General features: G+C 41.5%; 2 protein-coding genes across 2 annotated transcripts; one reads left to right on the top strand and one right to left on the bottom strand.

The window, feature by feature from the left end:
- The first annotated feature begins 349 nt into the window (after positions 1–349).
- Positions 350–4,602, top strand: rcc1 (regulator of chromosome condensation 1). Its single transcript, XM_061288836.1, has 10 exons — positions 350–473; positions 1,039–1,131; positions 1,295–1,482; positions 1,556–1,735; positions 2,873–2,969; positions 3,039–3,161; positions 3,237–3,377; positions 3,471–3,590; positions 3,659–3,811; positions 3,883–4,602. The coding sequence occupies exons 2-10, from the start codon at positions 1,071–1,073 to the stop codon at positions 4,056–4,058; spliced, it is 1,239 nt and encodes a 412-aa protein (XP_061144820.1). The 5' UTR covers positions 350–473; positions 1,039–1,070; the 3' UTR covers positions 4,059–4,602.
- Positions 4,603–8,151: 3,549 nt separating this feature from the next.
- oprd1b (opioid receptor, delta 1b) lies at positions 8,152–14,447 on the bottom strand. Its single transcript, XM_061288938.1, has 3 exons — positions 14,089–14,447; positions 12,657–13,012; positions 8,152–12,130 (listed from the first exon to the last, which is right to left on the bottom strand). The coding sequence occupies exons 1-3, from the start codon at positions 14,355–14,357 to the stop codon at positions 11,601–11,603; spliced, it is 1,155 nt and encodes a 384-aa protein (XP_061144922.1). The 5' UTR covers positions 14,358–14,447; the 3' UTR covers positions 8,152–11,600.
- Between the last annotated feature and the right edge of the window lie 2,700 nt (positions 14,448–17,147).

The raw sequence follows: 17,147 nt of genomic DNA, 5'->3' as shown, positions 1-17,147 counted from the left end.
TAGGAACTCAGTGACACCTGGTGTGGGGAAGAGGAAGTAAAGTAAAAATATATTTTTATTACAGAAAAAAACAGCAGATTATTGCATTGTGAAATATAACGAGCATAGAATGTAACTCCATACAGCTCAAGCTAAACAGGACTCGGGAATCCAGTGTTAGATATTAATTTTAAAAAATCGTAACAGGGTTGACTGTGCTGTGCAGCACTTTAAAACATGTGTGGGAAACTCCTCCATGAGTCTTTATTATTCTTAAATATAGTTTGCGACTTGAATTGTTTCAATATTAAGACCACCGCAGACTATGTAACTGCGGAGATTTTAAGTGTCCCTGTCTCTTTAAGAAGGCGGAGCTTCCAAAATCACGTCCGAGGTTATCGCGAGAGTAATCACCCCGCTAGAACCGGTAGTCAGCTGCGTGTTGTGCATGTGCATGCTAGTTTCTAGCCTGAGCATACCTGCAATAATCCCAGGTTTGTAAATTCAACACATGATTTAGTTTAGCACAAGTACAATGACGAAGGTGGTCAAGTTAAGCGGTTAAGTTACGTCTCAAACCTTCCTGAATCTCACGTTCAAGCCGCTAACTAAACCTAGCAGTCTTTGCCATGTGTAGCCGTGCTGAAAATACATTTTGGCGTCCAACATTTGTTTTGTTTGATAGTTTTCTGCTATCTAAATTACAATACTTGAACTTCGTCGTTTTTGACCCACTTTTAGATTGCGATTAGTCACTAGACGCTTATTCGAGGCTACATTAGCTTTAGAACGCGTGCAGAAGTTGCCAATGCTCTGTCAAGGTTCGAATCTTGCAGTCTGTAGAAGTAAGCTCAGCCATTCAGTCTACATGTGTTCACGGAGAAATAAGTTCCATTAGAATTGCGTTTAAAATCGAACAAGACTTTGCATTTACATGCAAATGAGCAGGGTCCGTTCCTGCAGATTTGGGTTGCGGGTGTGGCAAAAGGTTGAGATTGTGCCAAAGAACATTTTACATTCATACAATAAGCGCCTCTCTTTATGTATCTGTCATTATAGGATTCAAGTGATACTCTCCTAACCACTAAAAAATGTCCCCTAAGAGGAAATCACAAGCAATTGAAGAGGTGAACTATACAAAGAAAGTCAAAGGTAATGAATGGTTTTATCAAGTCAGTCACACTAACTCATCATTAAATAACTAGTTATATATGAGTTTGTCAGCACCATGCGAATTTTTTGGGTGGGGGCTGGGTTGGTGTATTTACAGCCTAGAAATTTCATACATGTTTATACTGTGATTATGATTTTACAGTTTACCACAGGAGTCATGGCAAGGAGGCGGGCCACGTTCTTGTTTTGGGTCAGGGTGATGTGGGACAGCTGGGCTTAGGCGAGGACATCATTGAGAGGAAAAAGCCCGCTCTGGTGCCGCTACCTGAGAAAATAGTGCAGGTGGCCGCCGGGGGCATGCACACTGTGTGCCTCAGTGAGACTGGCATGGTAAGTCAATCTAGAATGACACTCAAGTGACCCATGGATGCATTTGACCTAATCTCAAGAAACACTCTCTTAGGTTTACACTTTTGGCTGCAATGATGAAAAGGCTCTTGGTCGGGACACAAAAGAGGAGGGGTCGGAAACGACTCCCGGGAAGGTTCTCCTGGAGGAGAAAGTGGTCCAGGTGTCAGCAGGAGACAGCCACACTGCTGCACTAACCGAGGAAGGAACCGTGTACGTGTGGGGAACCTTCAGGGTCAGTCTTTACTTTTTCCCTCCTACGCCTCAAAGATTGGTTAAAAGTGTAGAGATGTGATTTTTTTTGCCATTTATCACACATCTCAGAATACAAAACAAAAGCGATATTGAGTGAGGGCTATTGATTGCAAAAATGTACTGTATATTTATTTACGAGTGGGTGCATCATTTTGGGATCAGAAGTAACACAGGATGACACGTTCAAGGACTTCAAACCAGAAGAACTATTCAATGGGCATTTGTGACTGAAAGAATGTTTGTGGACATGGGAAGAAGATGATTTTGAAGGCTTTCCAATGCTTGTGGAATGACGTGTCTATCTGCTGCAGAGGCTGAGATACCAATTATTTACTAGGCGTTGACAATATTGTTGAATTTCCATCTGGGTCTAAATCCATCTTCGAAAAATCCACAATTGTCACCTTCCTACATATTGTTTGCCAGGAAAGCTCCAACCCATCCACCTCAACTGTCAAGCTGTCACGTCTCCTGAGCCAAGTCATACCGTTGTTAGCTTTTCACCTTTTGCAGCCCCTTAGCTGGCTATGAATCTCTAACACACACACACTAATAACGTGATGCAATTCCTTGGGCTTCTTTGAAACGTTGCAATTAAAGCATTTGAAGATCAAGAGACAGAAATTCATCAAGTTAAAGTTTTAACTGGTTTAATCTTACTGGGTTGTTTTTATCTCTCCGGTCCTTACGTGTGTCACAGTTTTTGTTGTTGTTGTTGTTGTTGTTGTTGTTGTTGTTGTTGTTTTTTTAGTCATTGCATTTTCATTAATATAGTACTCAGTGGCCCACTGGTAATTACATCTCTATTATCCCTGCCTACCTCCGGCATTCCAGCTCCCTTTATTAAGACTGGAGAAGATTTCCCTGAAGAAGCCTCACTTAGTGCTTGAAGTACACAGCATAGGAATTGTTTAATCAGCACTTGTGTGTGTCTAATCCGATTGGTTGATACGAATGTGTACATATCTAAAAATTCAAGCCATGGTAGCGGGTTTTTCTGGGGGGGGGGGTTGATTTGTTCTTGCATTATGGTGTATGTTGTCTCTCGAAAAGCCAATGGCACGTTGGTATTTCATATCTTCTTGTGCAGTGTGTAATATTTCTCCTTTCCCCACAGGATAGTAATGGCGTTATAGGTCTCCTGGATCCTTTGAAAACAAGCGATGTTCCAACTAAAGTTCCCTTGACAGAAGCTGTCGTGAAAGTTGTATCAGGTAGCGACGAGTCGCGCCGCCAACACATCCTTGAACCTGAGTTTTTAACGTCCATTTGTGTTTCGGCAGGTAACGACCATCTTGTAATGGTGACCATAGAGGGAAATCTCTACACGTCAGGCACTGCTGAGCAGGGGCAGCTCGGAAGGGTGCCTGAGCAGTTTTCAAATCGGGGAGGCAGGAAAGGCCTTGGTGAGTCGCAAGACTCGGCAGCTCTTGTAAAAGTCGTCGGCTATGCTAATCCCGGCGCTGTTGGTCTGTTTGTAGATCGTCTGTTGACTCCTCAGACGGTCAAAGTGAAAGGGAAAGTCCACTTTGTCGACGCTTTTTGCGGGGCTTACTTCACATTTGCTTTGTCCAAAGACGGGCACATTTATGGATTTGGCCTCTCCAACTATCAACAGTTGGGTAAGTGTCCTGCTATTTGAATAGATGTGTCATTGCTTCTCCAACAGCTACAGGTTGTCTCTTGTCACGCTTGTATTTGATTCCTGCATCCAGGAACTAAAAGCTCAAAGATGTATTTCGTCCCCATGAAACTGACCTGCTTCAAAAATTCAACCTCCACCTGGGTTGATTTCTCTGGAGGACAACATCACACGGTCTGCCTCAACTCGGAAGGTAAAAGGAAGGATTAGTTCAGGAGATATTTCTTCACGCAGAGTCTAAATCGGCAGATCTTTTAACAGGACAGGTGTACAGCCTGGGCCGAGCCGAGTATGGGCGCCTTGGCCTCGGCAAACAAGCTGAAGAGAAAAGTGAACCCACAGCCGTCAGTGGGATTGAACCAGCTAGCAGAGTGACATGCGGGGCATCCGTCAGCTATGCGGTCACCAAAGATGGTGAGAAATGCTTCCAGATCTTCAATTCGAGTCGCGTTTGCTTCGAACTGCCTAACGTTGGCCTCCTCTAGGGTCTGCGTACGCTTGGGGAATGGGCACCAATTTACAACTCGGCACAGGCCAGGAGGACGACGAGTGGAGCCCTGTGAAAATGACGGGCAAGCAGCTGGAAAACTGCACAGTTCTGATGGTGTCCAGTGGAGGGCAGCACACAGTGCTTTTGGTCAAAGACAATCAGGAAAGTTGATGAGCCTCTCAGGTGTGTAATGATGCTTCAGCCGTGTTCACTGTGCCTGAAATTGGTGGTGGTGGTGGTGGTGGAGAAAGATCATTGTCTTGTTGTGGCTCCATCATGGCAGATTAAAAGAGCTAAGTGGCCGCCTTATGTGAGGTGCCTAATATGGTGGTGGATGTGATGTGCCTAATATGGTGGTGGGCACTTTGAGTATGTCATGATAGATATGAATACAAAGCTATTTTTTTAAAACCATATTCCTTTGGTGCGTTTTCAATAAAAAAAGTCATTAGTATGACTGTGATAGGTGAAGTTTGACTGTACGTGTACATAAGAGCCTTTTTAATTAGGCCCAGACTGGATTTTTAAAGAATGCCTTTTATTTCTTTGGTTTCGAGCAATAATTGCATGGTGTTTGGTTTAGACAGGACATTAATGCCAATTAAGTCTGTCGAGCTGCTGTCCAGAGAAAATACTCAAGATGTTTTCAATTAAATTGGGTCACTGTTTTGTATTTTGCTATTGGTCCTGTCTGAGAATAAATTCAATCATATTACATGTTTGTTTTTTTTGGAATCCTTATACTTTTCTACATTGAATAATTTTTTTCTGACATGAAACTTATTGAAATTGGTCATAACGCTTTGAAACATCCCTAAAGCCAGTTTCAAATGATTAGTCTCAAAATGCAGGCGAAGTAGGGAATTGGGAAATATGTTTCCAGATGACCCTGTTTGTCCTCCTGGTTCTGGACCTCCTGTCTGCCAGATGGTCTGCTGACTTGTGTAGGACAGACGCCTACTACTGATCTCATGATGTAACCTCAAAGTCGGCCACTGATGTATGTGCCAACGTACTGCGTGGTGCCAAGGGTCATTATGGGCAACCTTCTGCTCTGACATGATCTTCATCACGACCAGTCGGTGACTCATAACCCCTGGCAAACATTGTGGAGGGACACATTAATGTGTTTGGAGAGAAAAAAAATAATCTAATGAGTATAATGTCACATATTTTTTTAATTCAAACTGCTCCCCTTTTGGCCTTAAGACACATTCAAAAAACAGTTTAATTTACAAATCAATCAAATTGGCATAAATTATGGCTCCGACAGAACATCTATTTCTAAATTGTAAAATACCAGCCAGGAGTGTCTAAGTACAAACAAAATGTCTAACTTGTACAAGGTAAGTGTCCAGGTAAATCGAAGGAAAATTTAAAACAATTTCTTGAAAACATTGATCCTGGCATAATAAAGCCAAGGAAAGTTAATTATGGCAACCGGCTTCTTTTTCAAACTGAACCAAAGTCTCTCGCATGCATTCACTTGCATCTTTTTTGATTTGTGTCTTTGTCTTCCACTGTGCATCTTTAATGAGCTTGTCAGCCTGCAAGTCGTGATGCGTCTCCGACAAGACAAGGTGAGCCATATCCTGCTGTGCTTTTTTTCTTGCATTTTAATCAAATTGTCATCTGGTAAGCAGCCGTCCATCAATAATTGTAATGTTTGTTGACAATGTGCTTTCTTTTCATCACTCCACCATAGCAGGGAATGGAAAAAACAACCTGCTGTTTTATTTTTCAGTTGAAAATTGCTTTTTAAAAGAAAATTGAGCTTTTCCTCCAAATTAAGTTCTCTCTCCCTATTTTATTTTATTTTGTTTGCACAAAACAGAAAAACTTATTTCATTGCCGATTGGTTTATTTGTAAAACAATTAAAAAAAGTTGTCAAGTGTAAAGTACACAAAAATAGATGTACATAGACAAAGATTTTTGATAACTGTATATTTGTTGCCAAAAGAAAAACCCTCCTGTCACTGCCGCTTGGTGCATTTTTCTTCCATCTTTTCAGTTGCTATGCAACTTAGATCATAATGTTTTAAAATGAACTATGGGCTGTCTGCATCTACAAATATATGCAGCTATATTTATGAAGTCAGGCACGTCTGCCACAATTTCCAAGGGAGCCATTGTCGGACACAAAGGATAGTTCTCTACTCCGGGGCTGCCATATATTATTGTTATTGTCAGTATTATGATGTCGATTACAAACTTGCCTGCAGTGAAAATCGTATTCATTTTTAATATCCTGTCCACAAATACTGACCCCAGAGTAGGTAAAATGTCAAAAAAACAAATGTAGAGAGGGAAAAAGATTTGTTTTTCATTATGTCTTGTTTTTCTGAAGCCTCTTTTCGCGGTTTGAGTTGCTCCTTCCTGTGTCATGGCAGGTGAATGTATCTTTGAGGTTTACTACCACAAAAAAACTAAGAGAAAGAAATCTGTGGTAAATGCTTTGAGTGCTTGCCTGTTGCCATGGCATGCGGACGAGAGCATCGTTTGTAGTCACAGCTCGCATGGACTTGTGTGTGCTGGAAAGCAAATGGGACATTATTAGCAAATGAATTTCTCAGAAGTTCGCACTTATTGAGCTACTTATGCCCCATCGCCTGCGGACCATATTCGCAATCACTGCAGATTGCTTCGATATATTGAGATGCTGACTAAGGAGGGGGGGGAGCCCCCTCGGAGGATGACCAGTAGCTGCAGTGCAGAAGAACTCAACTGATGTTAGACATCTGTTTCAATTAGCGTTCCTCTGCTCTGTGTCATATTGATTCTATGATCAATTTAGTTTTGGATAATCTGCAGCAAAATTGGAAACATTCATTGCGGCTAAAGTTAAAGGCTGACTGTGAAATTAGTAAATTGGCTAGTTTGGGGTTTTGTGCCTTCCAGCTGGCTAATAGCACCCAGTTTGGAGCTTTGAGCCAGCAGGGATTCCGCTGGCGTAAAAGTTTGCTTCTCTGTTTTAATGTAAAGTGTCGGGTGGATGCACAAAACAGCAGGCCTAATCCTTTGCCGGGAAACTCTGCATTACTAATGCAACTTGCTCGGAATTGGAAATTTGCACCGCTTACTCCTGAATCAAAATGGACAAATTCCACCGTGATTTAATCCTCCGCACAAAAAGATGTCTCATTGGGTTAAAGTACAAATCAGTCTTCTCAAGGTGTTGCTGTGCTGTAGTTGACTTACTCGTGTCTTGTGCTCTGCAAATCTCTTAAAAGTCTCGCAGCTTTTCACCACGCATATGCTGGATTGAATGAGCTTTTGTTGGTGACACACGAATACCGTACAAGCGAGGGCAAGGCTTTATGTGAGCAACGTTCTCGCCTCTTTTTAATTAGCACCAAGGCACAAGTGCAACTATAAATGTATTGAATTATGCGCGCATGATTCATTGCTGTATGAATCCACGTTTGCCTTTTTACGGAATGTTCAATACCCAATCAGAGAGAAAGCTTTCAACCTGACAAAGAAAGGAAGAAAGAAGAAAACTCAGCCATGTTGCCAATGGCGCACATGGGAGCTTTAAATTATCAGACAGAAATGGCACCATGGGCCAAATGCATCTTGGAGGTATTGTTTGAAAATCAACTAGTTTCCTCAGTGATGTTGACATTTTGTGTTTTAAAAGCTGTCCCCCGCACTGAATAGAATAATCTTCATCTCCATGCAGGTATATTAGTTCTTAATGCGCCTATTATTCATGATTTAAAACATATTTCCCAATTTATCACTTTATACTCATGGATTTGTTTTCAGTTTGAGCTCGGTGGTGCTCCATAGATATCTTGATAGATAACTTTTCCAACTACTACAGTACATGCAGTGCTACCCACTTTATTTCCATTTGCAAATAAAAAAAAACAAAAACGTATTGAATGCGTTCATTTTCCGCATACTGAATACAGTAGAGACAAGACCATGTATATTTCATAAGAGCCATGATTTACTCACCCTCTGCGGTGGGTGAAAAGAATCGCGCCTTCTCCCCAGCCTCATAATAACATTTTGTCTTGTGCTCAGCTCGGCTGGATCATGGCGACACTTTGCTGAGCAGCCGTTCTTTTGTGCGAGATGCCTTTATTCAACTCGGACATGAAATAATCATTTAAACATCCACGGGAGCCTGAAATCAATCCAGATGAGATGTGCTGCTTATTAATTATTCCTTCAGTAGAGACATTAGCTGTCTTCTAACAGAGCGTGGGCATGTAAGATTCAAGTGCATCGGAGCATACGTTTTTTATGACCAAAAAAAAGTGCAGCTGATTGGCGTGTTAAATGCTTGATTAATATTCAGCAGATATCCTTTGCAATCCATATTTAATGAGTGTCTGAGAGAGAAAAAAAAGATAAGATTCCCAACATAAACTCGCATATTCCATGTTCCTTTATTATCTATTACCATAGGAACCATAATTGGTTTAGAGTCAACATCACTCTGCAAATAATTGCAAAAAAAAAAGTCTCAGTCCTGATAAAGCAAAAAAAGCCCAGATCGTTTGAAGTAAATAAATGAACAAACATGCATCGTATAAACAAGTTCAGGAATTATTCACAGGCGTCGACAATCGAAGTCATCGGTACCGATTATATTTTGCAAACGGGGAAACCAATGTTAGTGTACTACTGCGCCCCAAACGACCAAAAGCAGTACTGCACCCCTAGTACCCTGATTGACACTTGAGTAGCCACGACTTCCAATTTTATCCCTGACGGCTTCCAATTTTATCCTTGACGTGACAAATGACATATTGTGCTTTTCACTCTCCCCCTAGTGGTTCTTTTAATAACAACGCCCTCACAGGTCACAGATGCTCATCATGATCATACTCACTAATTATCGGCTCATACACTGCATTTAAATATACGTGTCAACGATATCCGTGATAACTACCACTGCAAGGAATGAAAATCTACTAGTGTGGTTCAATAAGATGATTTACGCTGCCTCGCAGGACAATTAAGCTCGCCAAAGTACTTTGTACAGTATAAAAGCCTCTCGATAGTCTGTATATGGCAAATTGTAGTGCTCTTAAAGCACCATTTTCAAAAGAACGCAATCCTTTGCCGTGGCCGCCGCATAGATGTATATGTGTGTGCATATTTACACGCCATCAGTTATACGTGGATGTTTAACGTAACGGAGGTCCACTGCGTTAAAATAAAAAACGTAAACAACATTTAGACACACAAAACAACTTGTTGATTAAGGCATTACGATTCACATTGTCATTCAGCTAAAAGCATTGCAGGCCTAAGAAAACATTCATATTCTCTTTTTATAGGCATGATTGGGTAAAAATTCATATTAACACAAGACTGTTTTTTTTCCACATCAAGAAAAAATATATCAGAGAAAAATAACTCAGAATTTTTCGGGAAAATCTAGTCTAACGTAAATATGCTGACTAGATTCGAGCGTAGCAGTACAACAGCGTGACAGCACATTGCAACCCAAAAAGAAAAAATTGCAGCATCACTGAATGCTCTATTCTGTGTTTGTATTTACATTTGGAACAAGGATACCACCATTGGCACCAGTTCCACATTTATACATAAAATGTGCTTTAAAAACAAATCGCCTCGTTTAAATCTCCGAGTCATCCTTGATGGATAATCCCCCCCCCATCAGACGTAATGTAAATCGGAAGCCTCTCCTTGACTTGCTAATGACTTTCCTCCAAGCCCGTTTGAGGTCATTGAGTGACTTTATAGCGCCGCCTTCCCTTTTCAAAGCATTCAGTGTAGGCTGAATGTAGAGAAAAACCTACCACGAGATGAGTGGAAACGACAGACAATAGTGGATATGTCGGGAGCAGAGGTTCTCTTTTTACCATCTCAGAATACATTTACAGCCAATTGATTGCAATTTCCCGAAGCACATTAGCGCATTCATGTTTCTCCCTTTTAAGCGGCAAAGACTCGTTGTCATTGTGGTGTCGCTCTCGCTCTCTGAATGGCCCGTTCGATATACATTATACGGACAAAAGTTCCATCCATCCATTTTCTATAGCGCTCATCCTAATGGGTCACTGGTGAGCTAAATTCGCTGAATTTTGGTGACAACCGTGATCCACCCTGAACTAATTCCCAGCCAATCACAGGGCACCATTCATAGTCATCAGGAAAGGGGATCAAATTTTCAGAATAATTATTCAATTTTTTTTAAACTGCTCTTTGTGGGCCTTTTGCAAAATTACAGAGTCTACAAAAGTTTAATTATGTCGGTGGTCGGGACAAATTGAGGGGTGATGCCTCAGTTAATAATATGTATAGCCCTTGTTAAGCCCCTCCATTTAATATTCTAAAATATATCAATAAATAATATTCTTATCCCCCCTATGCATCAGTCAAGACACCTTTGGCACGGGAGTAAAAAAATAAAATAAATCCTGGATCAGTGCCTACAGCAACAGCAAAGGGCCCCGTGCGAAATCCTTTTCGAATATTGTTGTCGCAGTGCCATTGTTTTGTCGGGGATACAGACGTCTCTCATGCCTCTTTTGGCTCAGGGGCAATTGCATGCAACCCGTGAAGGGAGCCATCATCTGAGATATTTACACATTAGGAGGCAGAAGAGGATTTAAATGCATCGTCATAAAACATATAAATCATTTAGAGTAATGATTTGTCAGAGCGCGCTGTCTCCATCATAGAATCATTTAACAAGTTGTGACAAAATTGGACGAGCAGACCTTTTGGATCGATGTAGTGTACTGCCAGATAGCAAGCCCGTCGGCGCAGAGTGTTTATTTACGTTGAGCTTCGCTTCTCTCCCAATATGGCTCGGACGTCTCCAAGCACTTCAGTGACACTCAACAATGTAGCTAGCAACCAATACTGTGCTGAAGTGGAGACAAATATCCAAAAGCCTTTGCTGATTTTAAAACTGCTTGGAGTGTGTGGTGAATTTTTAATGTGTCTGAACTTTGTCAATATTGGACAGCTAGCGAGGAGGAGCGGGGTTCATCTCACAAGTGGAAAAAGTGATGTTCTAATGGTGTCATGGTGGCCACATTTAGACTGGATGGAGCACCTGCCGTGTTTTTGCATCTGGGATGAGTCCAAATAATATCGAGCAGCTGGTGCTGTAGTGTTGAAAAAAAATAATTGTTACAAAAAGAGCATTGGGGAAAATGGCTAGTCTTTGTTAAATTGATCTGGAAGGAAAATGATGACAAATGACAGCGATTGAGCAGCTCACCCGTGATCGGAATGAGGACTGAAAATCGATGGATGGATTATACAAACAGATATTGCCTAGCAACCAGTGACAGCTCAGACCGCTGCTTTTTTCGCCCCCATCTGCTCATTTCGATAATTAAGCCTACACTATCTATTGTCTGTCTGACTCAATTTACTTTCAACGGAATTGTCCAAAATTTAGCCCGAGAGATTTTAGGCAGTATTAAGTGCCTGTGGGAATGGGTTTTTTTTTTTTTCTATTTTTATTTTTCCACTCATCTCTACGTACATATGTATCTACCAGTTTAGAATCTCCAGGCACACATTGGCATTTTTCTCCAGTATACTGAAAGACAAGCATTGAGTGTCTTCACCAGGGATCCATCACAAAAGGTTTGGGCATGAGCTACAGATAAACCTGCCAGTGGTGGAACAAATGTTCACACTCCTGTGGTGGAGAACTGTGTGACTTCGGTCTGGAGGTCCTCCTGGATCCCTTCCCGGTCCACGCCTAGTCACGCCGGCTGTCTGTCTCTGTTGGCGGGAGCGCAAACGGACACGGGCTCCCTGGTGCTGTTGCGGCCGCGGGAGAAGCTGTGCTTGTCCGTACGTGTGCGATAGGGCAGGCAGAAATCCCTGAAGCACCTCTTAAAGTTCTCATCCAGAAAGGCGTAAAGGACCGGGTTGAGGCTGCTGTTGGTGTAGCCCAGGGCGATGCACAGATGCCAGCTCGCCATCACTAGGAGGTTATTGTGATTGATGTTCACCATGGTCTTGACGATGATGAAGATGTGTATGGGAGTCCAGCAGATGATGAAGGCTGCCACCACCACCAGCACCATCCGGGTGATCCGCCTCAGGTTCCTGTCCTTCTCTTTGGATCCGGAGAGAAGACGGACGCTCTTGAGGCGGAGGATCATCAGACCGTAGCAGACGGTGATGACAAACACGGGAACCAGGAATGCAAAGATGAACACGCAGATTTTTGTCACCGTGTCCCAGTACCATTCGGGTTTGGGAAATATGATTCTGCAATCGACGCTGCCTGGGGAGAAGAAAAAAAAAAAAGACGGCAGTTGGAGGCTCATGTGGATAGGCTAATTTCGGTTTAATAACCCAGCTCAAATGTCTTCTCTTCTACGGCCTCATTACTCCCACAATTCGGCACAAGCGCCTGCTTCTGAGAAAAAGATCTTTTGTACGACTAAGCTAACTGTCAAGGTTAGCGATTTCTAGACGGGCTCAGGTGGTGAAATGTTTGTTTCTCAACTTGAAGGTTGTAGCTTTGATCCGAACCTCCTGCTTTGACAATTGTTCTTGAGCTGGATTTACTGTTGCTTAAGTCAAGCCATTCACTTCAACATAGTTCCTTGGCATCAAAATGGCCGTATTAAGCGGCAATCAGAAAAAAAATCTTCTGTCCCTCTTTAAATTAAATCTCATTTCCTGGCGGTTAATTACTAGCAGTCTTTATTCGCGCAGGGCTTTCCCGACACAAATAGCTATGAATAGCGATGGTATCATAACATCTAAAGGATGTCTGACATTGTTTCATCTCTGTAGCTCCTCACCTTTGTCTGTCACCTTGGTAACGGCCATGATCATTACAGGTACTGCAATAATTGACGACAGAATCCAGATTGCGATGTTGATGATCTTAGCCTTGGCTGGCGTGCGGAAATCCAGGGCCTTAACGGGGTGACAGACGGCCACGTAGCGGTCCACGCTCATCATGGTGAGCGTGAAGATGCTGGTGAACATGTTGTAGTAGTCGATGGCGATGACCAATTTGCACAGGAGCTGCCCGAACGGCCACGTGCGCATGAGGTAATTGGCGCTCTGGAAGGGCAAGGTGCTGGTAGCCAGGGCGTCCGCCAGGGCCAAGTTGAAGATATAGATGTTGGTGGCTGTTTTCATCTTGGTGTACCTAGCGAGGAGCAAAGCGCTGTGAGCAGGTTTGCTGCGGTCACCATTAAAACGTAAGGAGGTTGGAAACCAAACAACTGGATGGATTTGAGCCTCATTTCATCTCTCAACTCAATAACACGCCATTTTCCCCGAGACAATAAAAGCTTTTTAGATGCACAGCTGTGATGGTGTTACGACTGCACAAGAGCCTCTGTTCTGCCACAATGGCTCTAACCTCCATTAAATCGCACTTGTATAAAAATGACTCCTGCACAGAAAGCCTTCACTTCTGCCGTTTGGAGCGAGATTGCTTCTTTTTAGTGGCGTATAGTAGTACCGGCTCCTTCGTGACTTATTTGATCAAACTGCTTCTTGTCTATGAGCTGCAATGCCTGACTTAAGAAATCAATACTATGCACAGGCATTGGAGTGATTGATCACAGTGTGTTGCCCGTCCAAAGAAAATACATTGATTTGATGAAAACAGTTCTCATGGGGAAAATTTGTGCCATAACGAGGTTTTAGCGCAAGGCTCAGTGGGAAATCGCACTGTCTCCCTCCCCTGTAGTTAGTACTAACTGTGTGTGGTATTTTAGTGAGGCACTAATTCCACATAATCATTAACATAAGAAAGACAAAACATACATTTTATTATTTACTTTTTTTGTAAATTGTCTTCAAGCATTGGGAGAAAAAAATGTATAAGAATAGGAATGATAAAAAAAAAAAATTAGGACTGGTAATAGATTTTTGAATAAAACGTTTTTATCAATTTTATTAGTGCAACAGTATTTCTCATCATTGTATCAATGTGGTATATCATAGTAAAATAAAGATATATATATATATTATATGTGTGTGTGTGTGTGTGTGTGTGTGTGTATGTATATATATATATATATATATATATATATATATATGGTGGTAATAATGTGGTATATCAATAGTAAAATTATATATATACATATATATATATATATATATAATATATTCTTAAATTGAAACAAAGTATAGTAATGTTGGTTGAGGATGGAGTAGCACAATATAGGAGTGTAAATTCCTCTCCCCCGATTATTATTCTCAAACACTTCATACCTGACCACGCCGTACATGACGAGAACGTTACCCAACAGTCCCACCACGCAAATAAGCGAGTAGAGGGCGGTGATGCACACAGCGATGACAACCCTCGCCGTGTCGCGACCCACGGACGCGCTGGTCCCGTTGGTCCCATTGGTACCGTTGGTCCAGTTGGTCCCGACGCCTCTTGGCGGTCCGAGTAGGAGCGCGTCGGGGAGGCTGGCATTGAAGGGAATTAACGACACATACAAGTCATCCGGAGGGAAAGTAGCGAACTCCATCATTACAAATTAGATTGTTCTTTTTTTAAATTTTTTTTTATTTTAAAGATAAGGAAAGATTTTTTTTCTAGCACGGTGCGTGAACAGCGAACAACTGAGTGAGACTGCGAGTGAAATTGTCACCTCGCGTCTCTCTCTCTCTCTCTCTCTCTCTCTGCACCCTCTCTCTCTCTCTCTCTCTCTGCACCCTCTCTCTCTCTCTCTCTGCACCCTCTCTCTCTCTCTCTCTCTCTGCACCCTCTCTCTCTCTCTCTCTCTCTCTGCACCCTCTCTCCCCTCCCCGTTATAATATTCACAATCCAATATATTACTTTTATATTACCCCAAATACTAGCTCAGGGCTTTTTGTTCATATTTGTTGTCTACTTAAGTGCTGATGTGGGCGGGCTATATATCAAGGGGCATGTTTTCATTTGAACAAATGCATTTTTGGAATGATATTAAACATCATTACTGGTATATTAAATATTATGATGACTTTAAAATCAAAGCACAAATGACTCTTACTGTGGAAATCACAGAACTTTAATTAAGCTGAGAAATGGATGATGTTGGTCAGGATTTGCGCGGTAAATAAAAATGAAAAATATCAGAGACTTACTGGAATAAGTTGACAAGCCATTTTTAGTAAGATATAAAAGAAAAGACAAAAAAATTAACTTTCTGTTTTAAGGGGCTTTTAAAAACCGGAGGTGCCTGTGCATGGCTGGTGTTAGCGGAGCCATTTCGTACACACAGTGTCATTTGGCGTCGGCAGTCACCTCGCTGAAATTACCTGACTAACCCACGGGAGTAATAAAATTACCTGCCACTAGCCAGGCTGATGAAATATTTAACAAGATTTTCAAATCCAATAATAGAGCAGCCATTATTATGACCGACTCTGATTTGAAGCTTTTGAATGATTGTGTTGTTTTTATGTGAGTTACATTAAATACATTTGTGTGCATGCACAAAGGAAACCGAGGCTCTTAAAGGACCATATTAGTCAATATCTAATCAACGCTACAGCTGTTCAGGCTTATTGAACTTCTGGTCCTGTTGTAATTGATCAATTAATTCAACAGCAACATTTACAATCGCGAAGCGATCAACACACCAAAAAGTCGAAAAATGCATAACTTGAGTGAGTCGGCAGTATTTTGGATTTTGTTTCAGCTCTTGGTTTATTTTGGAATTGTATCTGGTCACCTCCATGTCGTGGCTCTAATAATTGTCGCCCCGCTTTCCCTCACGTCCTCACGCCTTTAATCATTCCTGGATTATCCTGCCATATTTTCAATTCTAATTAGCAACTTGACAGCTTTTCTTTAATGAGAATAATAGCTTACATTTGATTACCCTCACATAAAAGATCCAATAATGGTCGATTAGAGATTATCGCATGCTTGAGTATATATACCTCACGTTCGCGTGCCTCGTTGAATTCAGCCTCTAAAATCTTCGACATTATGAGCCCGACAGTTAAACCCGCACGCTGGCACAGGACTGATCACAACACTTAGCCACAATAGTCCAAATGGGACAGCTCACATGAAACAAGCTAGGTTGCAGATGAGAAATGAGCTAACTTTAATTTCCGAAAACAGGAGGGGAGTGCATGCTTCTCACTGGTGTTATATTTCTTATCGTCCTCAAATGTCACACTGGAGAGGATAAGCAGCCCTACTAAAAGCTTTGGGATTCAAGCGATCACTTGCCTCTCTGTTTAAACACACTTATCGCCTTTTTCAATACGGAAAAATAAAAGTAGATTACAGTAGGCTTCCCAAAGAAAATGATGTTGATAGGTGTGTTATTATAACTAATTTCTGCGCCCAGTCTCCCCTTGGGGAAAATCATTCTTGATTAGTCCTTACTGGCTATAAAATTACACACATCACTCCTCAGCCTGAAGGAAACCTTAAGAAGCATTTGCACCGCTTCGCTGAAAGATAGGAAATACACGACAGACTGTTCAGGGTAAATCGCAATTTCATGTGCCTTATTAATAGATCAATGACATTAGTGATGTCAGTTAAAATACTAACTACAAATTCAAATAACAGAAGTGTCAAATCCAGGTCCAGAAAGTAAAACCCTTGCCACAGTTTGGCTTTAGCCACAGGTACCTAGCCAACAGATAAGGTAGCTCGTTAACCTACAACAAAACACGGTTCCACTTTTTCACTAACCAAGCAAATGAGAACTGGGTTAAAAAGAACAACAAAACAACTCGTAAAAATGAACACATTAGCCTGGTCTTACAGCTGGGAAGAAAATGCGAACATTAGCAAACATGTCACAATGTAGCATAATGCTAGTATTTCAAACATTGACTGCTTTGGAAAGCTTCATTAATTAATTGACTTCACTAAACCCAATTTCAAATAAATGCCGAGTACTCTCTAATCCTTTGCAACTTGCAACTATTTTGGTTGTCTTAGAAGATGTTTGGCCTCTTATCCAAGCTTCATCAGTTCATGCACCAAGGCTAAACCAGCTAGCAGCCTTAGCTACCCAACAACATCTTCCCGTAGTTAGTCAACCATCACTTATCACTTTTCAAGTTGTGAGGCACCTTCTGAAAATTGCTTTTAGTTGTAACTGAAGCAGCTGAAAGCCCAAAGTGCCTGTTATGAGTGTTTATTTGTTAGAGGCTCAAAAATAGTTTGGACGGAGTGAAAAGATGACATTATGTGTGGACAATAAATTTGTGTCGTAAGCCTCCTCCTCTGTTTATAGATGTCTGTTTTTCTTCTCTGACCAAATTATCTCCATTTTTGTTTTCAACAGAGAGCTCTTTCTGTTTGA

Source organism: Syngnathus typhle, linkage group LG10 (genome assembly GCF_033458585.1).
Source record: "Syngnathus typhle isolate RoL2023-S1 ecotype Sweden linkage group LG10, RoL_Styp_1.0, whole genome shotgun sequence".
Classification (NCBI taxonomy): domain Eukaryota; kingdom Metazoa; phylum Chordata; class Actinopteri; order Syngnathiformes; family Syngnathidae; genus Syngnathus; species Syngnathus typhle.
This window is presented reverse-complemented; position numbering and strand designations above follow the sequence as displayed.

Coding starts and splice junctions, on each gene's coding strand:
- rcc1 (XM_061288836.1), top strand. CDS start 1,071: ATGTCCCCTAAGAGGAAATCACAAGCAATTGAAGAGGTGAACTATACA. Junction 1,736..2,872: donor ACGTGTGGGGAACCTTCAGG/GTCAGTCTTTAC, acceptor CTTTCCCCACAG/GATAGTAATGGCGTTATAGG. Junction 2,970..3,038: donor TGTCGTGAAAGTTGTATCAG/GTAGCGACGAGT, acceptor GTGTTTCGGCAG/GTAACGACCATCTTGTAATG.
- oprd1b (XM_061288938.1), bottom strand. CDS start 14,357: ATGATGGAGTTCGCTACTTTCCCTCCGGATGACTTGTATGTGTCGTTA. Junction 13,013..14,088: donor GTCATGTACGGCGTGGTCAG/GTATGAAGTGTT, acceptor GCTCCTCGCTAG/GTACACCAAGATGAAAACAG. Junction 12,131..12,656: donor TACCAAGGTGACAGACAAAG/GTGAGGAGCTAC, acceptor TCTTCTCCCCAG/GCAGCGTCGATTGCAGAATC.